The 27,575-nt window shown below is 51.4% G+C and overlaps 1 protein-coding gene across 1 annotated transcript; it reads right to left on the bottom strand.

Annotated features, from left to right (window-relative positions):
• Window positions 1-496: 496 nt before the first annotated feature.
• Window positions 497-27,287, bottom strand: ATP1A1 (ATPase Na+/K+ transporting subunit alpha 1; the record flags this gene model as incomplete). The annotated part of the gene is made up of 23 exons (XM_084241819.1): window positions 497-779; window positions 1,048-1,139; window positions 2,630-2,731; window positions 2,947-3,077; window positions 3,164-3,309; window positions 4,274-4,397; window positions 4,608-4,762; window positions 4,870-5,038; window positions 5,482-5,632; window positions 6,470-6,606; window positions 7,490-7,665; window positions 8,948-9,140; window positions 9,663-9,797; window positions 11,651-11,760; window positions 12,023-12,221; window positions 12,633-12,901; window positions 13,336-13,453; window positions 13,537-13,671; window positions 14,062-14,175; window positions 14,732-14,935; window positions 16,867-16,926; window positions 17,642-17,746; window positions 27,276-27,287. The coding sequence occupies 23 exons, from the start codon at window positions 27,285-27,287 to the stop codon at window positions 751-753; spliced, it is 3,066 nt and encodes a 1,021-aa protein (XP_084097945.1). The 3' UTR covers window positions 497-750.
• Between the last annotated feature and the right edge of the window lie 288 nt (window positions 27,288-27,575).

Below are 27,575 nucleotides of genomic sequence, written 5' to 3'. Positions count from 1 at the left end.
CCGCTTCCCAGAAAGCCTGGAGACACTTGAGGCTGAGATCCTGGGGTTGTGAGAGACAGCAGGAGGGGCAGGGGCAGCAGCAGCCCTCGGCTGACTAGACTGCAGCCTGTCACGTGACTGTTTCTGCTCAGCAGCAGGTGTGAAGGCAGGTGGGCTTGCGGTCACACTCACTGAGGTAGCGCCCAGCAAAATGGGCGGGGCCAGCCACCCGTCTGCTCAGCAGAGCGGGCAGAAGTCCCTCTCTATCGGCGGGAATCAGGCTTGACTGTGTTTCAGGACCTCCTGGGGGCCTATGACCAGGCAGCCGCTGGCTCTGGTTCGGTGGGCCCGGGTCTCCCAGGTGATGCTGAAGTTAAGCCCCGGCCCAGGAATTCTCACGCTAGAAACCAAAGCCAGAGCACCCACATGCACCCCTGAACCCCACAAGTGACAAGGGCACAAGACCAAGTCAGAGAGCCATCTTTATTGTAAAAATCCAGATATAAAATGTAGCCTGTCCTTTCTTCCTCTTCTTTTTTACAAAAACAAAAAGGCACGTAAAAACCATCCACTTCATTCCTAGAGACGATGTTTCAGGCAGCCCTTCCCCCCACCCCCCGTAGCCACATGCTTCATTCCAGGATGTCTCACTTCCCCACATGCTTGGCGCTTTCCTACCAGGGTAGAGTTCTGAGTTTCATGACTGACGTACACAAAGGGGGGCGGGGAACAGGTGCAGAGTGCGAGGGTCCTCCCGGCGTGCACGGAGGTCTAGTAGTAGGTTTCCTTCTCCACCCAGCCTGCGGGCAGCAAGGGACAAAGGCTTACTACGGGAGTCTGCACAGAGCAAGCTCTGTCAGATCTGAGGGCACAGAGCCATGGGGGGCGGGGAGGGAGGGATTCAGACCCCAATTCATTTACATGTCTTTAGGATGTGCTAGCTGGAGAGAGGGTTCATATTTAAGGCTGCGACTGTGTTGTGTTTGGGTTGCACGGCAGAACCAAAAATTCGATCAGTCCCAGCCCTAACTGAGGTCTGTATTCTAGGTGCCCAGGGCCTGTGCTTACCTCCAGGGCGCCGCCTAATGATGAGCTTTCTGACTTCATCATACACGAAGATGAGGAGAGAGTAGGGGAAGGCACAGAACCACCAGGTAGGCCTGGAAACAAAATTGGGTACCAATTGAGAACGTGAACACGCCTCACAGGAGGAAACCTCCCAGCACCCCGGGGATGGTGAAAGGACCCGGCTCTGCCCCGAGCCTAGAGGGGCAGGAGGAACCAGACTGCAGATTTGATAAAGGGATCCCCTAACCACCTGCAGTTTGGTTTTCCTGAGAGTTGGCTTATAGGGAAGTTTTCCTCAAGTGTCTAAGCTAGTGTGGGCCAAAACCTGTCACTCCATCCCCAAAACTGGATTCAGGCAATGGAATTTGGGAGTCTGTGGTGTGCTTGGAGTCCCCAACCTGGTAGTGAAGAAAACAGATCGGAGGCCTCTGGGCACCCAGGGGCAGTGCCCCGGTCCCCAGCCAGGAGACAGTGCCTGGAGACAGGCTGTGCCTTGACTACCGGCTTCCCAGGGAAGGACTCCAGCAATCTCCTCTTCCTGCCCTGTGTTCCTCCTCTGACTGCTGAGAGATTTCCTCCTTTGACTCAGTCACTAGCGAAACTAAGCCACCTTCCAAACTGGGTAGAACCTGCCAGCCAGGAGTTCTCTAGTCACGGCAAAAGGTGTCCGAGGCCCTACCCTGGTGTCACTTTCTATTTCTGCCTTTTGAAGGCTCTGAGACTCCTCCTGGCTCCTTCTGCTGAGCCATGGCTTGTCCCTTTTGTCTGCCAGCTCTGGGCAGGGAGCTGGGGGTATGAAGCCAACATAGCCCTGCGGCCCTACCTTAAAGGTTAGAATCTAGTGGGCAGCAGACATGGTAAGTCTTGCCAAAGATGGGGTGTGACCACATATGCCAGCAGGGCAAGATCACCCAGCTCTAAATACCAGGGAAATCAGGGTTGATGCTCAGGAGCGAAAGTGCTTTGGTTCAGCACATCTTACTCAAGTTGCAGGTATTTAACCTCAACCAGCTAGCAGGTCCCCAAATGCATGGCTTGAAAAAACAGCTGGAGTCTGTGGTACCCCTGGCGTGTGCTAGTTCACAGCCACCAGCACTGGGAGCCTCCTGCAGCCGTGCTCAAGGCCAGTCTGGCCTAAGACAGGCGGCACGCACTTTGATCCCCTTTCGCCTGCCAGCAACTGTGAAACGGGACAAGAAATCTGCCTGTTCCTCGAACCTTCTTCCTTGGACAGCAGAGGACGTGGATGCCCAGAAGCTAGGGGTCATGTCACTATACACAGCAAGTAGGCAAACAAGATCTGAACCTGGGTCCCCACACTCCAGCACACCCCAGTTGACCCAGGAAAACAACTGGACTGGGTTATAAGGACCAGAGTGCGCCACGCAGCAGCCCCATGGCACCCAGCGTGCCCACCTGTCCCGAGCCATGCCCTGGGTGCACTGGCCTGTCCTACATTGCAATCCAGAGGAATTCTTATACACATCACCCAGGAGTTCTGGCAATAACAGGTACCAAGCATGTCACGAGGAGAGCCATGCTTTCGTACTTTCCGGCACTGGCAGAGAAAGGGAGGACTTACTTGAGGGGGTACATCCTCAGGGCAACGCCCATACCAGGGCAGTAGGAGAGAAAAGCAGCCAGGGCCGTCTCCTCGAAGAGGCCGAAAATTAAGATCTTGTTCCTGAAATCAAGGAGGGAGGAAGCTTAAAGACCACAAACACAAGTTCATCCTCTGCCGCTATGGATAAAACAGATCACGTTCTCTATGTACTAACTGATCTTAGGAATTCAAGGTCAGGTGAGAAAAGCCTAAAAAATTACACTCTGCTTCCTGGGAAGCAGAAACTGCCGTGTGATGCGGGCCAAGGGTTTCTGCAGAGCGTAGGAACGACTCACTTCATCCCCTGCTGGAAGACGGAGTTCCTCCTGGTCTTACAGATGACCAAGTCGGCCCACTGCACCACCACGATGCTGACAAAGAAGGCTGTGTGGCAGGTAAACTCCACGATCTTCCTCTGCTCGTAGGTCTGAAAGGCAAAGGCAGACAGATGAGCCTGGCTCTTCGTTGACAGGTGGCCGTGTGGAGCTCTGGACCGGTCAGGCCCTCACTCACCCACTGCTGCCCGTAGCTGTCCTCCACGTCGTTGATCCAGCGGTCATCCCAGTCGACACGGATGCCCAGCAGGCCTGTCGGCAGGAAGCCGTTCTCGGCCAGAATCACAAAGTAAGTGAAGAAGCCCCCCAGGGCCTGGATCATACCTAAGGGGTGGGAAATACAAGTTTAACGCTGGAACATGGCACAAGGGTCTCGGTGCAAACTCCTGATTCCTGCCGGGCCCAGAGGCTCCATGAGAGGGTCCTTCAAACCCCCGGAAGGTAGAGACCCAGGGTTGCTTTGACTCATTTTTTTTGGAGTTCAAAAAAGAGAACACCCGTGGGGCCTTGCTCTAAGACACTTGACCTGCTTCAACCAGGGCACAACTTAGGGGGCAGATACATCTCCCTACTTTACCCACTGCTCTGCTGCCAGTCACGGTGGAATGATGAGAGCGGCACTTTCTAACCCAGTCCCCCCACTTTCAGGACTTCTGCCCAGTAACCACCCAGTCCCACTACCCCAGTTCCTCGGAGCAGGACGTCAGCCCACGCTGACTTAGGCTTCCTTCCTTTCAAAACCAGCACGACCTGACCCAGTCGGGAAGACCCAGCATTACTGTGCCGTCCGCGAAGTCTGAGGCCGTGTTCACACTCAACCCACTTCCCCTCACCCCGACGCCCAGTGTTGCAACAGATGGAGGAGGCAGGTGCCCCTGAAGGACAATAGCCGGGGCTTGCAGCCCGGGGCATCCTGACCGCTCACCACCTTGGAAGCCTGCTGGCTCGCCACACTCCACAGGTCGGCGGGGTCACCCCATGGGGACTGAACCCTCCAAGTCCAGTCTCCACCCAATGACTGAGCGACTGTGTGTCTTGGGGAGAGCTGCCTGTGAGCAGGGATGGCCCCAGTTCTGGGGCAGAGTGAGTGCAGACTAAGAACTATAGTTTCCACAAAAAAGTGGCAGCCAGCAAAAGATTTCTCTCAATTCTTGTACCAGAATCTAAGAACCTCTAGTCCTATGTCATGGCTCTTCCTAAAATAGATTTGAGTCTCAGGAATTGACCTCGACTTGAAGCAGCTACCACCACCGTCTAAATGTGCGTCTCCTGCGAGGCGCGTGCTCACCGATCTGCCCGTAGGCCATGCTGATCAGCCGCTCATTCACAAGCTTGTCTGTCTTGGGGTTCCTGGGCTGCCTCTTCATGATGTCGCTCTCGGCCTGCTCGTAAGCCAGGGAGATGGCAGGAACCTGGGAGGAGGTTGGGGGCGTCAGTTACCAAGAACCAGAGGGCTGATAGGCGTTGTCTTAGAAAATCCTCACCCTGCCTTACAATCAGCTTATCCTACCATCAGAGATCTCATTTAAAAACAAAATTGAAGCTCATTAACAATGATGCTTTACGCTGAGGCGTGTGGGCCTGCGGCAGCAGTGAGCACGGACTCAGGTGGGGGGACTTACCATGTCTGTGCCCAAGTCAATGCAGAGGATGGTGACGGTGCCCAGGGGGAGTGGAATGTTCGCAATAATAAATATCAGGAAGGGGGTGATCTCTGGGATGTTGCTGGTGAGGGTGTAGGCAATGGATTTCTTCAAGTTATCAAAGATCAGACGACCTAGAAAGCAGGAGTTTACTGAGTGACTTGAAGACTGAAAATTGCAGGAATCGTCACCCAATGGCAGCAGCTGGAGCTTTTGGTGACAGTTTCAATGCAGCCCTCACCTTCCTCTACTCCAGTCACAATTGAGGCAAAGTTATCATCCAGCAGAATCATGTCAGCAGCTTGCTTAGACACGTCAGAGCCAGCAATCCCCATGGCAACCCCGATGTCCGCCTTCTTCAGAGCTGGGGAGTCATTCACACCGTCACCAGTGACAGCCACAATGGCACCCTACCAGGAAGAGGGGGACAGGCCAATGAGAATCATGTTACCTAGAGATGGAAATCAGGCACACCCCACCTCCTTCCCCACGGAGACCATGCCGTCTCCAAAACTTCTCAGACAAGAACCCACAGCTGCTGGCAACAGAACTGAGTGACGACGAGACCCTCTGGGTACCCAGGGCTACAGGGTGGCAGCCCGGCCAGTGGTGCACTGGAAAGCCCATTCCTTTCTGCAGTCCCCCAGGCCTTTAAGGTATGAGCCTAGATGCAGGTGCTGAGGCCCCAATCCTAGACGACCATGTATTGTGTCTGCTAAACCCTTATCAAGGGCCCTTTCTCTCCCTGGGCATCTAACTGGCACAGAGTCTGGGAAAAGCGAGTAGGGTTTCCATCATGGTCGCATCCCCCCTGAGGTCTGCAGTGCGGAGGAGGCGCCTGCTGTGTGCTGACCTGCCTCTGGCAGCCCTCCACAATGATGAGCTTCTGCTGAGGAGAGGTCCGGGCAAACACGATCTCCGTGTGGTACTTCAGGATGTCATCCAGCTGCTCCGCCGTCATGTCCTTCAGGTCACTTCCATGGACCACACAGGCCTTGGCATCTCTAGAGTGAGCCAGAGGATGCTGGACTATGCACCGCTTCACACACAGCCCACAGCCAGGGGATTCTCCCTTTGTGCTATTACTGGGTGATATCTTATAGGTCACCAAGCACTTTCCTATTGTCTCATCCCAAACTCACAAGCACCAGTGGGCCTACTTCTTTAGAAGACATACACTGGGGTAACATGGCCAGGATTTTAGAAGCAGCAGAGCTAATAAAAAACAAACTCTTCACCCTGAGACACCCTAAACCTAGAAAGATATTAAAAAAGCGAAATGGTCCCATTATATAATTTGCTTCATTGCCAAAATTCTCCTCCTTGTGCCTGAGCTACTAGGAAATTGTCCTCCCATTTTCCTTGGTAGCGTGGACCTAGAAATGGACAAGGCGCTAAGCAAGAGGGCTCAGTAGTTAATAGCACGAAGCCGCCAAGTCTCCTCCAGACTCTTCCAAGAGGATATCCTCTTCTCAGCCCAAGGCAGGGTGGGGCGATCCTAAGTCTCACGCTTCCAGCAGCTCAGTGAAGCCCCAACTGAATGCCAGACATCGGCCATATTCCCAGAAGGGTTTTCAGTACCAATAAGACATACTGACCCACCCCAGGGTGGCGCTGGTTGCTCTAAGCGCCTGCTCTAGTAAGGGAGAAACCTATTAAGGGAGCCTCAGCTTCTCTGCTCTGCAAAGTGGGAGTAATACCCACCTTGCCAGGTCACTGTGCCAGTCTCAGGACAGTCAGCACCATTTAAGTGCAAGCTGAAAAGCAAACTATTATCCAACCAGCCTAGATTTCTAGTCCCCACCAGTATAGGGGACTGTGCTTAGGGTTTCCAGCCTCACCTGGGGTTCACCTGGCTCACTGGGATGTTGAGGCGGGCAGCGATGTCTTCGACAGTCTCATTGCCTTCCGAGATGATGCCCACACCTTTGGCAATGGCTTTGGCTGTGATGGGATGGTCTCCAGTGACCATGATGACCTGCAACATGGAGTGGGACAATGTAACCAATGCAGCCGCCAAGCGAATGACCTTACAAAGTCTTCCATGCTGAGTAGCCAAGAGTAAATATTAAGGATGATTCAGCTTGGAATATCAAAAAGGAAGGAACACAAATCTACAACCGGTAAACATTTACTAGCCAAAAATATAAACATGTGTGCTGAGAAAGAAAACACCAAGCCCATACCCAGACCGTATCTTGGTACACAACCACAGGGGCTAGACAACACCCGTGTTTCTTTTGACAGTGTCACATAAAGAGTGACTCAAACCAGCAGGAACTAGAAATTGGACGCTGGTGGGACACACCCGGCTGGAGAGCACCCTCAGGCCGGCCCCTTCTGCAGGGAAGTAGCTCTGAGCAAGAAACCAGTTGTGCTGCTCCTTTATATGTCTAGGACGGATTCAGAAGGCTACACTAGAAGGCTGGGTGGGGTGGGTAATTTTTACTGAGCTTTTCAGAGCAGTTGTGACTTATGGGAATGAAAAAGTAGAAACAAATCCAAGGGAGACGAGACTCAGCTTCAGCATAGCAGAGCAGCAGACACTCGGTAAAAACTAATGGAGAACAGGCGGGGCAGTCACTGCATTCATTTAGAGTAAGGCAAGTGTTTCTAAATTGAAGTTCTTTTGCTCTTTTTTAAACTTGCTTCTATTTCTCAAAAAGTGTGTTTTTTAATCCCTCACTTGCTGTTTTTATCAACATTTTAATGCTATTTGGTCTTCTCTAGTGGTGAACCAAAGCTTTAGAAATGCCCCAAGTGACAGAACCAGCTAACCACGTGAGCCCCAGGGGCCACATGACTAGCAGGGGCCCCCAAGACACTGAGAGGTGATGCCAGGGAGGTGGACTGGACATTACCTTAATCCCGGCACTTCGACATTTGCCCACGGCGTCGGGGACAGCAGCCCGAGGCGGGTCGATCATGGAGATGAGCCCCACGAAGCAGAGGTTATCAACGGGGAAATTGACATCGTCAGTGTCAAACTGGAATCCTTCGGGGAACTGTTCATCTGGCAGGAGAAGGTGGCAGAAGCCTGCAAGGAAGGGAGGAGGCCTGTGAGAACCCAGGAATGAGGTACAGAGACGACAGCTTATATTCATACAGTCTACCTGTCCCTGGCGTCCAGTTTGGAGTATTAAAGTCTAGCTTTATAACAAACAAGGCTCTACTTAACATTTATGAATGACATAGTCATGAGGGGCGGGGGGCGCGGGGGGGACACATACACCTACAAAAGGCAGAATTCATTACCAAACCTCAAAGAAAGAGGAACTATTTAATGTGGAGGAGCCTGGAGGATGACATGGATCTATGCACCAGGATTTCGGGTTCCAGACCAGCCCACTTTGTTACTGAGATTCGACAAATCATTTAATTATGGGTCTCGGCTTCTCTCTCTGGGAAATCAAGGCCACATCTCTGCTGGTTCACTGAACCAACATCTACTGTGTGGGCTATCGTGCCAGCTGCTTGGAGGAGAAATGCAGATCAGACACAGGTGCCCAAGGCTTCTCAGCTACGACTATCAGTGCAGGATCATGCTATCCAAGACGTTTTTGCCAATATTCTGCGGTTTACAAATGTACTTTAAAGTGGTATGCAGTGCCAGGGGTTTCAGAGACGAGACTGCTTCTATTCTGGGGTGGCGGAGGAACAAAAAAATACTTAAATGACCTTTCAGTTAGTTAAGACATAAGACACCTCGTGTTAAGAGAGCAGGTAGGAACCAGAGGTGGGGCCTGGTGATCAGTTCTAACTTTTGCATGGCAAAGGGGGAGAAGCCATAACTACTACTTTTTATCTGCCAGCCTACAAATTATTGAATGCCACTCTCCCAGCTAGAGAGTAAAGTATCCTTCCAACCCTCAGGGGCTGACAGAGCAGAAAGGACGAGCAGCATCCGAGACCCAACGTTTCCTTTGGTCTAAGTTCCCAGGTAAATTCACAGCCATTCCGTGGGGGTCAGGAAACGGCTTTGGTCTAGATGCTCTAGGAATTCAGTCCATCAAGTTTACTGATCATGGACATAGCAACAAAGGTTAGAGGATAATAAAGCTCTTTCCCCCCATTTTCTTTAAGCAAACAAAACTGACCAGCGTGAAGCCAAAGGTCTGAGTCCAAGTCAGAAGCAAACCAGCAGGAGGTTTGTTGCCAAAAGCATGACAAATTGAACTTTTCTCCAACACCCACTGTTTCCCAAACAACAGGAGGCAGAGAGAGAAGGAGGATGGGTCCAGAAAGGCGGCTGGGAGGTTAACAGGAGGCAGAGGGGAACTCGCAACTGGCTGCGGCCCTGCTCCCGGGGGACAGTGTACCTAGCACGCGCTCCCCGAGGCCGCCCAGCTCCAGGTAGGCGTTCTGGAAGGCGTCCTTCAGCTCGTCGTCCAGGGGCTGCTCCTTGCCGTGCAGCAGGATGGAGCTGCAGCGGTCCAGAATCCTTTCTGGGGCACCTTTCATCACCAGCAGGTGTCGGGGCTCGTTCGTGTTGGGGTTCTTATGAATGGACAACTGTAAAGGAAGGTTCACGGGTGAGGGCTGGGCGGCAGAATCCACGCAGACAAGGCTCCCTGACTAGCTGCCTCGTTAGGGAAGAAACCAGGATCTAGGGCCCTTGAGGCGTCTCCTACCTGGGAACATTCTGAAGCTACAGAGGAAAGCAGGACGGTGTACTCGTAATTCCCTGACACGAGTTCACCTACCACGTTTTCCTGAAGAAAACTGGGGGGCAGTGGGGTTGGCTCACACATGTGCTTCCCCCAACACCCACAGCCGCACCAAATCGCAAGTCAATGTTCAAGAGGGCCCGATATTTGAGAAGAGGCTTCTGTTACCCTCCTGAAATTCCAGTGCGTTGGGACTTCCTCTTTGTAGTCAAGGGTCATATATATGTAAAGTTAAAACTTTGGTAAACATTTTCAACTCATTTCTAGGCAGCATTTAAGTCTGTCCACTTCCCCAAGGGAGGACAGTTCTTCCGGCTTCTGTCCTGCCCCGTGCCCTGCCCGCCCCACAGTGCCGAGACCTCCAGACCTGGTACTTGTTGGTGGAGTTGAAGGGGATCTCCACGAGCTTGGTGTATCGCTCCCTCATCTCCTTCACGGAGCCACAGCACACCTCGATACACTTCAGGAGCGCTGACTCGGAGGCATCGCCCGCCACAGCCCGCTGTGAGCAGAGACAGTGTGTTAATTACCCGCAAATGCTCTACTGAGCATCGCTGAATGGGAAAGACAGCTCGGGAGGGATTCCCATCCCTCAGGAGAGGGGGCAGGTGCAGAAGTGGCCTTGTTGGGTGACAGGAGACACAGGGCTCCCTGTGGCCCAGACCCAAGGCCCCTCTTTCACAGCCCTCCAGACACCAACCCCCCACCCGCCCCCTGCCCCACCCCAGAATCTGGCTCTGGTATAACAAGGGTGTGTGAAGGTGCCACGACTCTAGGGGAGTTGCAAGAAAACCCTCCTTTCCAGCCTGCTTCTGGCCTGTTGAAAAGTCCCTAAGTCAACATGATTCCCAACCATGTATTTCTGGTTAGAGTCTGAAAATATCGAGTGCGAAAGTAAACATCTAGAGTACTCTCTTCACTGCCCTGTAACTTAAAAGAAAATGCCTACGGTTCTCAGGACTGGAGGCAAACTGTGTCAAGGGCCAATGAGACTTTATAGCCTAAACCATCCTTCAGCTGTGCAAGAAGAGCTGGGCCTGCAGGATGAGAGAGCTGAAGGCCCCAACAGCAGCAGAACCAGCTAATGCTGCAGGTCAAGGCCACACTTGCAGGACGCAGACGTGTGTCCTGTGATGGTGATGAGCTGTGTCACCTCTAGTTGAACAGACCAAAACATTTTCAGTGGCAGCCCACTTTCATGTAAATATTTTAGAACTTTGACATGCAAAGCTGCACGTGCAGAGGAGCAAATTAACGCCCACAAATACAGTGACCCTGTTTTGGGGGGAGTGGCCAGCTTTGCCAAGAAACGTGAAATAAGTGGATCACTTTTAATAAAGGCACGTTATCAGAGCAGCACAGGGATGGCTACCCCATCCCTCACCCCCACCTCAGCAATAATGTTTCAAGATGGTCCCAGGCCCTGAAATACTGAGAACCACATCTCGGGCTACTTTCCGGGGGCTTTTAAATCAGAAAGGTTGGATACTCAGGAGCCCCTGTGCTCAAAGCCCAGAAAATTTCCACTTTGATGGAGGGAAAAAAATACAAAACAGGCATCTCAAGTTTTATCCTAAGATAAACAACATCCTCCTTGAATCAACATCCACCCAGTGCCAAGAAAATCTCAAACAATCAAGGAACCCCATCTTCACAGCAGAAGCCACCCCAGTTCCACGGAAGTCACGTTCTGACAGCCCAGTCTCTACCCAGAACTGCCACAGGTGGTCTCGCCGAGAACAAGCTGCCCAGCAGCTCCCTCAGCTCGCCTTTCCCCAAGGTACGTGGGCAACTGACTCATGACCTCTTGAGACGGCATCTTCTGGGGCAGCACAGTAAAATCTCAGTCATTTCAAATTTCACGAGAATTCCATGAAGCTGAGCTTATTTTTGCATCATTAGTGAGCAAGCTAAGAACAAGTGAGTTAAGAGAAAATAGCTGTTCTATTTTAAGAAAACACATGGCTTAAGGGATTTACTGGAATGGACTGCATCTGAATATAAAAATGTGACCAAGTCACAAAAGTGGCCGGAACGGTCCTCCAGGTTGCGGGATACCACAGACACACGGCAGTAAGACTGGATCTTACGCATCCGGTTTTGTCAATAAAAGCGCCCATATCAATATGCTTTGGGTCAATTTTTGCTGTCTATTCCCTTTAATCCAACCTCTAGGGACCCGGGTTACTGGAGCACAATCTATAGGCTCACAAGTTTCCCGCTGCAAAGGATCCCACACTATCCCAGCAGCCCCACGCACAGTGGCACTACAGGACGCAGGTCACAGCAGAGCCTCAGCCTCGTCCTTTGTGTGGTGTCTACGTGCTCACAAATGGAGCAGCAACCCCGACATACCTTAAGAATAGGCAGGTTGTCCTGGTTGGCCTGAAACACTGCCCTGTTACAGAGCCCCGCGATTCTGGACAGAGCAATCCAGGTGGCCGAAGTCTTGTCAAATGACACACCTGGCGGAGGCGAGGAAAAAAGTCCCATAAAAACGTGAAACGATGCCTATCGCTTCCCAGTGAGTAAGACTATTCAGGGTTTAGGCCTGTCCCACTGCCTTTGGGGGCAAGTTCAGTTTTCTATTGACAAGCAAAAAAATATCTGAAATCCAACATTTATTCTTTACCCAAAAAACACAAATGAACCTGCCATGAGCTTAAATAAAAGGCAGCAACGTGGACAGGTGAGAATGCCGTGCAGGCCAGGCCCTGCCTGCCTTACCGCTCTGGTTCTCTGTGGTGTCGGCTTCGTGGATTTGATTGTCAAACCACATGTGGGCCACTGTCATCCGGTTCTGAGTCAGAGTTCCAGTTTTATCGGAGCAGATGGTGGACGTGGAGCCCAAGGTCTCCACCGCTTCCAGGTTCTTCACTAAGCAGTTTTTCCTCGCCATGCGCTTGGCGGTGAGGGTCAGGCACACCTACAAAACGAGATTAGCTCAAACGCAACCAGCCTGCGATTCTATTAAGCTCTGCCTCTGCCCTTAACATCTATCTAAATATAAATGCTCTCCAACCATCCCCAGAAGTCTGAAGAAACAGTAAATGGCCATCAGGATTTCCCACATTTTTCCCTCCTCCGCTCACCCCCAATTTTCTCTTTTCCATGACATTGTTCTGGATCACGATATCGTTTAAGAACAAAGTTAACGCTCTGGAGTCACTATCTTCCATAGAAGAGCACGCCTCTTTGTCCTCACCGTCTAACCCTGCCACGGGGCTCTGACATGTGCACTAAAACCCATGCTGGTGACCCCAGGGAGGGGGGCGGATGTGCCCACACTCCTGCAAGCTGATGCCAGGAGGGCAAGCGGTGTCCCCCAGGCCCTCACCGTGACAGTGGCCAGCAGCCCTTCTGGCACGTTGGCTACAATGATACCGATGAGGAAGATGACAGCCTCCAGCCAGGTGTACTCCAGGATCAGAGAAAGGATGAAGAAGGACACACCCAGGAACACGGCCACTCCCGTGATGAGGTGGATGAAATGTTCAATTTCTGCAGCAATAGGCGTCTGGCCCCCTTCCAGCCCAGAAGCCAGCGTGGCGATTCTCCCCATCACGGTGCGGTCGCCGGTGTACACCACGATACCACGTGCAGTGCCTGAAAGAGAAGAGGGAATTGCGCCCAAGCTCATCAAGAAGCCACCGGCTGCACAATTACCTGGCATGATTGGAAAATAGACCAAATATGCGTCAAAGGGCCACTCTTTGAGGGTGGAAGCTACTTGTTCTGAATCAGACTCTGGCAAGGGCTTCTAGCCGTTAGCGGACAGCTCTCCAAACTCTGCCCCGTGAGCACTGCCAAGTCAAGAAGCAGGCTGCAAAGGGAGGGCAGAGGAAAAGCAGCCGCAAGGTTTCCTGGGCATTCCTGCCAGCCAGCGAGCCCCTTCTGCTCTGCCTGAATGAAGCTGTCGGAAATAGTGCCAATAAAACACGACGAGAGACTGTCTATGGTCTTGTTGCTGTCGTTAACGCCCAAGGAAACTGCCAGGCTGGGCCCCCGGGAAGGAGAGCCTTAACATCAGAGTGGCTTACCTTCAACACAGTTGGTGGAAAAAAAGGCAATGTTCCTCGTCTCCAGGGGGTTTTCATGGGTGAAGTCTGGAGACCTGGTCTGGGGTTCTGATTCACCAGTGAGTGAGGAGTTATCCACCTGTAGTGAGAAGAGGTGGTGCTCCGTGAGCACACTGGCCCTGAGCTCGGCTCAGCCCATAGCAAAGGTCTGGCCATGCCTACCTTACAGCCGTTTGCAGAAATGATTCGGAGATCAGCGGGGATCCGATCTCCACCTTTCACTTCCACCAGGTCCCCGACAACAACATCCTCTGCGTTTATGCTCAGCTTTTCACCATTTCGAATCACCAGGGCTTGCTGTGGGAGGGGAACACATTGACACCATCACATCAGAGGTTAACACACCTCAAGCAGAGGAAAGTGTAGCGGGAAAATCCCAGCACAAAGTGATCTATAATCCTCATTAACTGAACACATAACAAAGATGTTATCTTGTGTGTACAAGTTACAAAAGCTTGCTCAACGGCGAGCCAAGAGGGCAATCCCCCCGTGCCCGTGTCTGCCTTTTCAGGGTCTATTCAGGGAAGGATCGGCACTTTCTAGAATGTAAGAGAAGCCAATCTGGTTTTGGACGGGGGGAGAAGGTATCCATTTCTTCAGGGGGTCTCTGGATAATGTGGAAAATCCTAACACTAATTCGCATTCTTGGAGCTGCCGAGTCACACAACAGGGAAGGACAAAAGGTACCTGAGGAACCATGTTTTTGAAGGATTCCATGATCTTGGAACTTTTAGCTTCTTGATAGTAAGAGAAACAGCCGGTTATGATGACGACAGCTGAGAGCACCACACCGAGGTACAGCTGGAAGGGAACACGCAAGTCAGGACACCCAATTCATTTGTGACTGGCTAGAAAGCAGGCTTGTCACAAGATCAGGGCTTCAGATATCAAGAACCCGTGTCTCTGCGTTCACTTTCCAGACACCATGTCCAGGAGGGCCAGAAATGGAGTCACACGGACAGCTGGCCCCTCACTGGACGGACATCTGGGAATGTTCCAAATGACTTGGTTTCCCTTGCTTTGTTAAAACAAAGATGTTTTCGAAACAACTTGTGACTTTGGAAGAGAGGCTGCCAAACACATCTGGACATGTGCCAACAGTGAAGGCTGAGCTCTGCCATCTAACGAGTGGGCTCAGCCAGGAGCCAAGCTCGGCTCAGCCACAGCCACCTGCAAGGTGGGAGATGCAGAGAGACACTCAAAGAGAGAAGGAGGGAAAAAAGAAAGGATGGTCTGGGAGGCAACCGTGGCAGCCCGTCTCTCCTCCAGTATTTAAAGCCACCAAGTTAAGCTGTGGCCATGGAAAGGTGACAGAGGGGCTACCTTCCGCACACTAGTAAACCAAATTAGGGCTCACATTATCATTCTGAGGATCCTCTTCTGTGGCAGCTTGGATGCTATAAGCCAAGAAACAAAGAATCGCTCCAATCCACAGCAGCATGGAGAAGCCCCCAAACAGCTGCCGGCAGAACTTGATCCACTCAGGGGTGGTGGGAGGAGGAGTAAGGGCATTGGGACCGTCTCGGGCCAGGATCTCAGCAGCTCGAGCAGTTGATAAGCCCTGGAAGGAGGGATGCAAGTAAGATGAGCTGCCCAGGGCTTCCAGCTCTTCCACCTGCCTGACAGCTAGAAAGCGGCAATAAACGATCCAGGGAGCAACAAACAAAAAGACCCAAGTCAGGGTAAAACCCGGCAAGTTCTGGGGGTGATCATACACAGGCAAACAACAGCCCAAGTTTCTTGGGGAAGCCACTACTCCCAGATTGAATTTCTTGAAAAATTGATCCAAGGACAAATTTTAATCCATTCTGGTCTCCTTTAAGTTTAAAATAAGCGGTTCATGGGCCTCCCCTGGTGGCGCAGCGGCTGAGCGCTGGGTTGCGAGGCTGCCCGCAGCCTCTGCAGTGCCAGTTTGAACCCCGGCCACTGGCGAGGGTCCCACCAAAAAAAAAAAAAAAAAAAAAAAAGGGGGTTCATGTCAAACTGCATTTTTAACCAAAACACTTATTTTAACTAACTGATTTGGTTCTGCAAATTAAGAACTTTGAGTTTCCTATGATCCAGTGTCAGGGGGCGGGGAAAACTCTTTATAGAGTATGTATGTTTGTACATCAAAGGAGGAAAAAACTCTGTAGGAATGAACCAGTTATTGGGTCAACAGCCAAGTTTTAAGCGTAGAACTTTTATTTTTTGGATGGCAAATGTCTGGCGGGGAAGGACTCACATGTGCATATTTTAGCAACCCTCCAGTAAACCTGTCAACCGAGAAGTGTTGGGTGGAAAAGTCTACTGTATGCTGTTTTGAGCAGGCCTTAAAAAGATTTGCTGACAGCAGACAGTACCAATAAGGCTTCCATTTATGGGGCAAAATGTGGTGACTTTTCAAGCTATCAAAACACCAAGCCAAAAAAAAAAGAGAAACACGTTTGCCCAAAGTGTCTGTTAATACTTTTTGTTCATGGGATTTTTAATTTTGGAGTCAGAGTGTGGGGGGGGGGGGGAGAAAAACTTTTTAAGGGGAGACGGGCCAGGACCACCTGGAGGTCACATGCTCCCTGGGCAGGACAAAACTCCCCTCCAACAGCTGCTGAGCATGAGCTACGTGCTAGACACTGGACTCAGTGCTTCGCTTGACTTCACAACAAGCCTTCTAGGTACGGTTAACCCCATTTCACAAGGAAACGGGTCCATAGCGCTACCCATGGTGACAGTGAACACACTTCAAAGGAATCTGATAAAAACGTGAGATAACGTGACTGAGGTTCGACTGCCCACAGCGACAGCACACACAGGTGTCGGCATGGTCAAGGTCAAGGTTTCCTCTGGGAGACAAGGCCCCTCTTGGGCTTTTTACAGCTTCTTCATTATTTATAAAAACGACTACAGTTATTCTTGCAGGCTTTCTAGAGGTGTCTAGCAACAACAAACTTCATGCCCCCGGATTCTTTGCATTTCTATTGTTTGGGATAAATTTAATATCAAATTCCCTAGATAAAAAGGATGTGCAACACAGGCTTTATGGAAAGGTTTCTTCATATTGTGTAACAAACAAATTTCAGATAAATGAGAGCAATGAGCTAACTCTTGAGTTGTTTGTGCTAACATGTGAATTGCTGGAGATTCAGCTGGCCGGAATATTCAACTTAATTGAACAAATGTAGACCAAAAAAAGGGAAGATCAGAGAATCAAAAAGCCAGAGACCAAGCATGGCTTTGGAGCTATTCAGTTTCAAGTCCTGGGCACCCACCACCTGGCTCTCACCTGCCATGAAATGGGGAAAATAGTATCTGCTTGCAAAAAGTTTCAGGGGAAACTTAATATTTAAAAATCACATAAGAGGCCCAGCACTGTGTCTGTCTTCCTGAAGATATAGAGAAAGTGACTGTCCTGTTCTCCTCCTAGAGTCTCCAAGGATGAGTCTAACACGGGGGGGGGGGGGGTGTGACACAGGGAAAAATAAGGTCATGTATGAGGGTCAAGTGAGAACATACACGGGCCAAGTCTGTTCCGTATTTGCGATGAAGTTCATCAAGGCTGAGTTTATGGTCATCCTGCGGGAAAGAGAAACAAAGAATTAAACCCTGGATCAGGGGCCTCCCTGGTGGTGCAAGGGGTTAAGACGCAACCGCTGAGGCAATCTGCAGCCCCTGCTGCACAAGTTCGATCCCCGGCCAGTGAGCAACCCACATGGCGCAGCAGACCTCTCCTGCCTCGCCTGCTGCTCCCTTCAGCAGTGTGTTTTAGTCTGCCTGTTCTGTTCCCTACTCTGTCTCCAGTGAATCTTCTCACCCCCAACACCTCTGGCCTGTACCTCAATTCTTGTATGCATAAATAAATATTAAAAAAAAAATAAACCCTGGATCATAAAGCAGTTTCCCTCCAGCGCAGAAGTGGGCGTACTTCTGACAGACACGCGGCTCTCAGCTGAGGGGGAATCAGGTGTCCCTTCCACACACACAGCAGAGGACCCCACCTCGGGGAGATCCAGTTAAACCCCATGACCGGGAACTTCTAGGTCCCTCTGGGAAGCCTCCAAGGTCTGGAGGGGCTGGAGTTCCCCAAGATGTAGACACAGAGGGAAGCAAAGGCCCCCGGTTTCCCCCGCGAGTTGCTCCTGTGGACCTGGGGTGCTGCCAACCCTTCCAGCTTTTAAAATGAAAATTTCCATCGAAATGGACTGCAGAAGGGTGGAAGGCGGCACCTACACTCGAACATAGAAGCCGCGCACACGTGCACAACTATTTTTGAAGAAGAGAAAGCGCTCACCATCGACACTTCCTTCTTCAGTTCATCCATGTCTCTCTCCTTCTTCATCTTCTTCTTGTTGCCGTGCTCGGAGACGGCCGCAGGCTCATATTTATCACGTCCAACCTGCAGGGGAGTGTGAGGTGGTGAGTGAGCAGCATCCCCCAAACTGCAGCTTCTGGAGCTGTTTCCAGGATGGCCCCACGCTGACAGGTCCCCGAGGAGCGTCTGTTTCCCTGACGTGTGTGCACTGAGCGCTCACGGGGCCATCTAGTATCAAGGCCACTGTCTTCGCACCAGCCTGCCGCTGGCGTGTGAGGGCAGGGAAGCCAGCGGGTAAGCCAGACTCCGCCTGCGGAAGGCCCCGCCAGTCACTTCCACTTGGGGTGAACTGGAAGAGGGCTGTGTGGTCCAAGTCTCTACACGGTGGCCTTGCATCTTCCCCACTGAGAGGCCAAAACTATTTTTACCTTTGTCGAGTACAGCACAGTACGGGTACATTCATATCTTCAATCAGATGGTTTTGAGTTAAAATCCCGGGCTCCCCTACCTGCTAGCTATGCAACCTGGACGAGTCACTATCAGTTTCAACTTTCTCTGCTTAGCATGGAGATAAGAATGCCTACTTTCATGTTTTTGAGAGGATCCAATGATAATACTCTAACCTTACTTTAAAATAAGTCAGTCCCAGAGTCCTTGGAGCCTTTAAATGAAAGACAAATAAAGGCGTCCCCACCCCAATAATCTGCAGCCTGAAAATAACCCCCCAAAGAAAAGTCAATGGAAATGTTTTGACATAAGCAGGATGCAGGAAAACCATGTACATTATCACACAATTCACAGGATCCACCTACGCCTCTTGAAAACTGGAACAATTTTTAGAGAAAATGTTGATTCTATAGTTTAAATTTAGATTGTTCCACTCTCCCACTCCCTGTTTAGAATATTTGAGCTTATCTACAAAGCCTGAACTTGGTGCTTCAGAGCTTTGTGGAGCAGAAGTCCACCATTCCCGACCCGACACCCACCCCCCACCATGCCTCCCACAACAACTACAAACTAAGGGCAAAGGATATCAGCAATTTTTTAAAAGTGGATGCTGTGGGGTGTGATCACTATCATTGTAACGTTTTCCCATACCCATTTCTAACTTTCCGAAGTCCACGACCAGCAACTAGAACAATAACGAGGAACGTGTCCAGAATCAAGTTTTACTGTACTGAAATAAAAATAGTGAAAATCAGAGGAAAGGTGTGTTGCAACCATGGCGGATACAGTTGCAAATAAACACAGCATTCACCTGATTTTGAAAAATATCCTCAAGACCAAAGAGAAATCCCTCCCTAAATTAGCTGGTGCTAACCACATGAAGACATTTGTCCGAGTCACACTGTGCAACTTCTGTGGTCAAGTCTGCAGTGTTCTTGACTCCCAACAGAGTGCTGGAGAAGTTATTAGTTTCTATCTTATCTGTTAAGAATGAAGCAGGACTAGAGATATCAACATTCTTGACATTCTCTTCACTATGGAGTGACCACGCTTATAAGTGCCTGTATGCATACAGCTCTCGAAGCCAGTTAAAAGGGAAAATAATCTCACGTACTGAAAACAGACAAATCAGAAGATGGGGGCGTCTGTCAGAGAACAATTGCACAGTCTGACGTGGTGTGTCCTTTATTTCATGGGACAACACAAGGGTGACAAGTCATTTAAGACACGGACGAGAAATCTTGAAAAGACTTACGTGGCCAGTCTGTATTGATTTTTAAAATACAGTTCATAAATTCTCTTTAAGCAAGTGGAGTATCATTAAAATATATTTAATTTAAATATATGAAAATCAGAGCTGAATCCCTCTGCCTTGCCATCTGTATGCTTTATTCTCAGACGTTCAATATTTTCCACTCCAAAAGAGATGGGGGAAGAATTAGTGGAGCAGCCAGGCCTTGGGCACATTCCCAAGTTTTATCCCCATTTACAAAGTAAGTATCTTGCCTGCAGCTTCGCAGTTATCAATGGTTACGTTAGGGAATCTGGACTCCCCAACCACCCTTCCCTTTCATCGTCAATTCATGCTATAATAGGCCTAATTTTAAATGAGAACATTTGTGAAAGGGACGTGGGAAGTATGAACATGTGAGGTTTCTTTTCCTTCAAGATTTCAATTCTTTCCCTGGAGAATGTTTGTCCAGAGAATTGAGCAACTTAATACAATTCAATCTTTCCCCACAAGCAAAATAATGATTTTCTATAATAATATTAACTAATAACTGCTGGCTTGTTCATTATTATAGATCATAATATACATTTTATATAGGATTATGTATAATGTTAGTATATGTAAAAGTAGCTTATCTTGTTAGATTACTTAGGTGTCTTTGAGTAGTCAATTACTACTTTCAAAACAGAAAAAAAGCTTGTGTGTATGTGTGTGTACTTGGTGGGGGAATGGTGCAGGGCAGTACAGAGGAACAGGTGGGATGGGTCAATACTAAAAATAGGTACTTCCTCTTTTAAAAGCATTTGGATAAGGTAAAGGTTAAGATAAAAGGGAAAGATAAAAAGGTTTCTCTTGGACCTTCCTGGTGGCACAAGGGATTAAGTCTCAGCACTATGAAGCATGAGTTCGATCCCTGGCCAGGGAGCTGACCCACAGGATGCAGTAGACCTCTCCTGTCTTCCCGCTGCGCCCCTCAGCAGTGTATTTCAGGAGATCCACCTGTTCTGCTCCCCACTCTGTCTCTGGTGAATCGTCTCACCTCCCTGCACCTCTGGCCTGCACCCCAGCTCTTGTGTGCATAAATAAAAGGTTCCTCCAACGACAGGACCCTCCACTGCTCTGGGAAATGCAATCCTTTCTCAATTAGAAAATTCCGAGCACGTCTCCCACCCCTACAGGCAGGGGCACCAATCCCATGGCCGTGCTCTGTGCCAGGCCGCCCTCTGAAGTCTGGGGAAAGGCACGGGGGAAGTTCAAGGTTACCATTGTACTGTCGCCAAAAGGCCACTTTTGAAAATGAAATAGGCAAGGTTCTGAGTTTTTTTCCACTCTAATTTAGGAAGCGAGAGGTCATGGTCCGGGCAGGGGCTCGCCCAGTGTGACACAGCTTAAAGTGTGTCATTACTTCATGCTGTGCTTCCAGGGACTCTGCCCGCTCTAAGATTTACTATGGGTTTGGCGACCACTGGATCCCAGGAGAGGAAAAAGGTGCCAGGAGATGGGAAGAGAAGCTCTCAACAGCCAGAACTGAGGTCCAGCACGGAACCAGGCTCACTCATCTAAAGACATCCCTGAATCCCTGCAAGAGACGGAGGCATCCCCGACACCTGCTAGGTCTCCAAGTAACAACCCCAGCAGGCGGCGTGAGGGGCAGCTAGGATGAGTAAGGAAGATCATGCCCAAATTTTCAAAAGGGCAGCCACGCGTAGGAGAGAACCACTCCGACTGCCAGAGGTAATCGCTTGAGGTCAGCATGAGCTGAAGCTGCCAAACTGGCCTTCACACCTACCCCACCCACAAGCCTTCTCTGTGGCAGGCCTGGAGGCTGTGTACACTAAGGATGTCCCCCCCCCCACCCCCTCACGTGGCCAGCAGGGCACCCAGTGCCCAGGGTTCTGTAGGACAGATAGGTGATTTAGCAGCTGAGATGTCCACGCCCCCTAGACAGAACTGCGGCTGGTACTCTAAGTCAGCCTGATCACACTAGCCCTGCCTGGTGCAGCTACTGTGACCCTGATCAGCTGGCCCAGCCCCTCCTTCCGAGCATGGGAATGATGCTTGGCATGACTATGAAGGAATCCAGAGAAGGCATCTGAGCATCTGATGAACCAAGGCACAAGCACCAAATGCAAAATCCAAACACCTCGTAATGGTCTGTTTCCAAAACCCACCAACAAAAGCTGTGGGCCTGCAACAGGAGCCAGGATAGGGGTAAAAAAAAAGGAGTGCCCCCCCCCCCAAAGTAGCCCATTTCACAGCTGATCAAGAGGGCTGCAGAAACCCGGTGTGGCAAACCCCTCCTCAGGAGGGAGGTCAGGTTGATGGTGTCTGGTCCTGCTGGCTTCCTGGGGGCACTGTCTCACCTGGGCTATGCCTTTCCTTTATGTAAAAGGGGCTGGGGAGTTTTCCTGTCTCCCTGGGATCACTTATTATTAAATCGTTATCAAATACAATCATGTACATAAAGATCCTCTGCAAACCACTGTAAGTGTTATTATTATAAGTTGGTTTTAAGTAACATAAATTACTTCCATTCCTCTTTTACTATGGAAACTTTTCTTTGCCTCAAAATATCTGTATTTTTAATTTCTTCTTGTTAACTAAAACTTCAAGAAAATATAAGTGCTCAAATTCGAGAGGGGCACCTGGGAGGCCCAAGCAGCAGGTCTCTGCATCACCTGTAGACCTGGCCGCAGCCCATCTGCCAGCAGGGGCAAAGCAAACAGCTCCCGCTCCAGCAGGTTCCTCAGCCCCAAATGAATGAGGCTTAACTGTCCCCCCCCAATCTGCCCACATGGAAATTCTGAATGAGGCTGCCAACTGTAAACAGCCCTGGACATCCCCTCACCCTGTCCAAATTCTTAAATGTCTAAAGAGTCAATACACTTGAGATTTACTACCTCTTACTGGTTCCTATTTATTAAAAGATAAACCTGCTTTTCAACAGGACGCTCTACCTCTACAACAGGCACCTGGATCAGGAGACGAAGCCATGGCTTCCATTTCCAGCTCCCGGCCTCGTCACCCCTTTTCCATTGTCAGTCCCCCCTCTTTGGGCCACTCAGAAGTTGTCGATTGAGAGAGCAGTGGATTAATAACTTGCACAACATGAAGAGGCCCCGAATCAATTCCTGGTTCATTCTCATCAGTGAAGCTGGGGTAGGAGCAAAATGGCTGCCAGGCTGAAGAAGCAGAGAAGCCACAAGCCCAGAAATATTCTGTGAGTTGAAACAATGAAAACGATGTGGTCCCTACTACGTCTTGTGGAAAATAAAAGAAAAACAAGAAGATAGCACCCCCACAGTGTATGGGGGCCCTGCCTTCAACCTGATCACAGACTGGAAAGATTAAGTCAAAACCAGGACCCAGTGATCACCCTGATTATCAGGCCTCAAAACAAGCTCCAAAGACAGAGAACACAAAGCAGAGAGACCAACTTTCAGTCCCCAATGGAAAATAATTGTCACTACATAGGGTTTGAATAAAACCAGATCACAGAGATAACTGGTGTTCAGAGAGAATTCACTGTAAAGTCACAAAGGCACTAAGGAATGAGGTCCATAGGCCAAGTCCCCTTGGCTCAGGATCCAAATGAAACCAGAGAGAAAAATTGCTGGGTGTGTGTATGTGTGTCCTTCTCTGTGTGTCTGTGTGTGTGTGCGCGCGGAGGGGGGGCTTCCAGTCTCCCTGAGAGCATCTGCTCTCCCCAACGTCAGTCAAATAAATGTGAAGAACGTCTTGTGGATTCCTGACAACAGATTTCAGCACGACTAATGAGGTGAGTCATATGCAAAGAACAGTCGCTCCCTGACTGCAGCCAAAGAACACACTTCCTCTCTTACACTCGATTCACAGCGACGTGAGAAAGTTCAAACCTGACCTGGTTGTGCCTCCATTTCCAAAAATATGGAGAGGGAGGAAAGTTCAAAAAAAAAATCAGTGGGTTTTAAAATGCTCCCGACTGCACATTGTCACCGACGGGACATACGTTCTCGGTGTGACACAGAACTGGACAGCACTGGCAGGGCCGGGGACATTCTGCCGGGGCTTTGCCGTCCAAACCCAGCCACTCTGATTCCTGCGAGCCCATCTGAGCAGACGCTCGAGCTGCTTCTGCCAGCCCAGTGGCTGGCGGAGTGCCCCGGGCAGCAGCGAGCAGGCACCCGGCACATGGTTACACAGGCTCCAAAGTAACGTTTTCTTCTGAAAGATGTTTACAGAGGCTTAAAAAATGGAAAAAGCCTTTACTTGAAAAGTGAAAGTAGAGCAAAAGTAAGATGTTCTTAAGAGGGCAGCAAAGTTAGCTGACACTTCCACTTGATTTTCTCATGCAGAGTAATTAATAATATTTGCCATTAGTTACCATTCCTCAGTGTTTTCCATAGGAAGAGAAACTGTGCTTGGTTTTGAAAGGGCTTAAGATGAACTGGCGAACAGCTCACCCACAAAGCTTACGAAGCTCTGATCTCTCCCGGCCAAACACAATGCAAGCCGGACACCCACTGCAGCAGCAGCAGCCACTCACTGACTCACAGTCCTCAAAGCCCAGTCGCCCCAGGCCAGAAGAGAAAGTGAAGGGGGGGGGGGCTTCTTAAAAAATCCTTGTTTTTACACGAAGAAATGAATGCTGCTTACTTTTGCATGCAAAGGCCTTCTAAAGTTAAAACCTCTTTGTCACTCTTAAGTTTGGATATATTTGGAACACAGCCTGATTTGAACAGAAAGTTGTCTTTTCATTTGTGGCCAAAATTATGAGAAAAAAGATGGTGGAAGAAGGTGGCTGGGCTGGAACACAGATGAAGGCCGAGTCCACTGTGCTCTGCAACGCTGAACTGACATTTTATCTCTAAACGCAATTTAGGAGGAACCCTCCAGAGGCCCCTCTATCTTAAGGGATGGCCCCCGCTAGGACAAATAATTTACTGGATTGAAAAAACGTGGGGCTGTCAGCCTCCGCCCATTCCCTTCTCTGATGCAGAACCCCCCCTTTCCTGCCCTCCTACCCCAAGGTGAGTCAGAGAGTGTTACAAACTTATGGCAGAGAACACTGCAAATAAAACAGTTACCCAAAGAGGATACACCCTCAGAAGAGGGTACACAAAGAACACAGGGCTGGGGAACTGTCACACTTAACAGGCACAGGGCGTGATGCAACCCGCTGGCTTCTCTGCCCCCGGGGCCAGTCACCAGTTCCTCTGGTAACTGCTTGTCTTGCTCTGGGCCCAGCCTGGGCAACTTTCCACGGGGAGGGCTCTGCCTGACCAACTTTTCGGTCTAAAGTACCAGCTTTATAGCAGCCAGGGGAGATTTAGTCACACTTTCAAGTGGAGCTCCAAAAGGACAGCTGATAATGCCACCGAATAACCAGGATTTCTGCTGACATGCAGCTCCCTGAGCAACCTTCACCTGAACACCCCCTCCCTTTGCTCTTGAAGTCACTACCTACAGGTTATGATTTATTTTCGAGGCAGCAGAGTTAATATTCAAACAACAGAGAGCTGCGGTGAGACAGCTTCTCCTCTATCTTTTGGAAGAGGAGCGAGTTTCTTGTGCACCTCTGGAGCGGTGGGTGGTAGGCTGAGCTGCGGATGGAAGCCAAGTCACTGGCAAAAAACACCCATTATGGAAAAAAAAAGGACTCAAATCCTATTTCATCCAGGCATGATTCAGCAGGAGTTGTTCTTTCATTTTCTCACCAAAAGCCAAAGAACTGGGTTTTTAAGGAAATAAATAAAAATCACCTGCAAAATCACCAAGGCACAGGCCGCCTTCAGTAACGGGAAGAGGACGGGAAGAAATTAACAATGACCTTAAAAATTAGCTGCCAGCACAGGCTTCCTGGTTAACCAATTATCAGCAGGGTTTTAGTCACCACGCCACACCCACATTTTAATCCCCATGTGGAAAAATCCCAACATTTCAGTGTAAAATATCCTTCTGAACATTTGGGATCGCACAGGGAGTCTCTGGGGACAAAAAGGGTAACTCCATCCCAGGAGAATCACCAATAACTTGCACACTCGCACACACACACTTACACACTGCCTAGTTTAACGTCCAATGTGTCAGAGTGGCCAAAATACTAAGTACAGCCAGCAAATAAGCAGCCGGTGACCCCATGCTAAGCAGGGTTAGTTGAATTTGGTTCCCTTGGCTGCTAGACACTTTATTAGGGTCCACCTTGGTGCAATCCGCACGAAGTGCTGAGTGTGGCTACCTTTTCCTCCACTGTGTGTGTGTGAGTGGTTAGGGAAGACACACTCATAACCAACTTAAACATACCTGGGTCCATTAACTCAGTAGCCCAGAAAACCCAGTTTTATCAGAAGAATAACTAAATTTGGACCTCTGCACAGAGGGCGACCATAGGGAGTGTCAGGGAGCTCCGCGGAGACCCGCAGGCTCTTCAGGAAATCAGGGACGTACGGCGTGTCACTAGCCAACCATTTGACCTTGACAAGTCACTTCACCTTCGCAGGCCTCAGGTTGCTATCTCTGATCTCTAGTCTCCCTTCTCCAACCTTCCCCGCCCTGCCCCCCCAAATCAGAAATGTTCGGTTCAGGAAACAAACTTTTTTTTGAGGGGGGAATAAAGAAAGAGCTTTAAAGAACTTGTTTACAGGAGGGACCCAGGGTTTTGCCGGTGTGGGGCAGGCGCAGCCAACACCCCAGTGTCCATGGCGAGGCATAAGGAGGCTGGCACTGGGATGCCCGCCCTCGCTCGCCCTGACCTGGGTCAGCCTCCGCATTTTGTGCTTTCAAAAGATACAAGGTGTGCAGAGCGCAGGGCTATGTTTTTCCATACTCCCCACCAGTTCAAGCCTTCCCAATATCCCCTCCAGATTCCATTTAGAATCCCCAAAGAATGCACACCCCTCCCCCATCACGCACTCCACACGGGGGAACCCTAAAACCTTCACAGACCTACTAAGTGCCGGCCCTGTGCCAGCCCTGGAGAGAATGGGGCAGAGAGATGCTCAAGACCCCGTCGCTTCTCTCCCCCTCGAGCTGATACTCCGGAGACCTGTTTTCTATTAACCTTTTTCCCAACTAGACTTGAGCCGCGTTGGGGTGCGGGCCCCGGTTTCTTCGGCTCTGGCTACGGGTCACCACAGCTCCGGGTTACAGAAACAGAGGTTGTCCAGGCATCCCCGCAGGCCTCCCCGGCTGGGCCTCCCGCGCGGGAGACCCCTGGCTCCCACGGCGGCGGTTCTGGGGGGGGCGGGGAGGGGCCCCTACATTGCGCACCGCCGGCAGCCTCCAGCCCTTTCCGGGCTGATGGCACCCCGCGGCTCGCCAAGCCCCCTTGCAGGCGCACCCTCCAACAGCACCGCCACCCCTCGGGCCGCCAGGACGAGCTCCCCAGCGGCCGGGCGCGCTCGTGTTTACGGAAAACGTCCCGCTGGAGCGCTCAGAAGTGCACCTTAAAGGCCATCTTAGGGCGGCGAGGACACACCCTTTCTGGCACCAGCCCGCTCGACCGGCTCCGCGGCAAGGGGAAGCCAGTGTTTTCCTTTGGGGGAGGGCGGCCGCGGCGGGCGCGGGCCGGGCCCCAGCGCCACCCGCCCGGGGCGCGTCGGACCCCGGAGCCCCGGGCGCGGGCGCAGCCGGGAGCCAGGCCGGGGCGCGCGGGGCGGGGCGGGCGCGGCGGGCGGAGCGCGGGAGCCGGCGCGGGGATGCTCGTCCCGGGCGCCCGGGGCCCGCCCTCCGCGCCCGCGCCGCGGCTCCCGAGCGCCGCCTCCAGGCGCGGGGCCTCTCCGGGCGCGGGGCCTCTCCGGGCGCCGGGGCTCCCCGCGCGCGCGCGCCCGCCCCCTCCACGCCCGGGGCGCCTCCGCGCGCCGCTTCCTCCCGCGCGGCCGGCCGCCCCGACTTCCTCCCGGCCCCGCGCGCCCCCCGCGCGCCCCGCGCCCCCCGCGCGCCCCGCGCAGCACTCACCCCCTTCCCCATGGTGCCGGCCGTCTGCGCGGCGCCGGGCCCGGCCGCCGGAGGTCGCGGAGCAGGAGCGGGAGCGCAGCGGGGCGCCCCGCCGGGCGAGCGCGGCCGGGGCCGAGGGGGGCGCGAGGGAGCGAGGGGCGCCCGCGCCGGGCCGGTGCCGCCGAGAGCCGCCGCCGCGCCGCTGCCGCCGCTGCTGCCACGTGTCCGCCCGCCCGCCCGCGCGCCCAGCTCGCCGCTCTCGCCGCGCCGCCTCCTCACTTCCTAAATATGCAACCTGCGCCGGCCCCGCCCCCGCCGCGA

Source organism: Talpa europaea (assembly GCF_964194135.1).
Source record: "Talpa europaea genome assembly, chromosome: 9".
NCBI classification, from domain to species: Eukaryota; Metazoa; Chordata; class Mammalia; order Eulipotyphla; family Talpidae; genus Talpa; species Talpa europaea.
The sequence above is the reverse complement of the archived record's forward strand: the minus strand, read 5'-3'. Positions and strand labels throughout refer to the sequence as shown.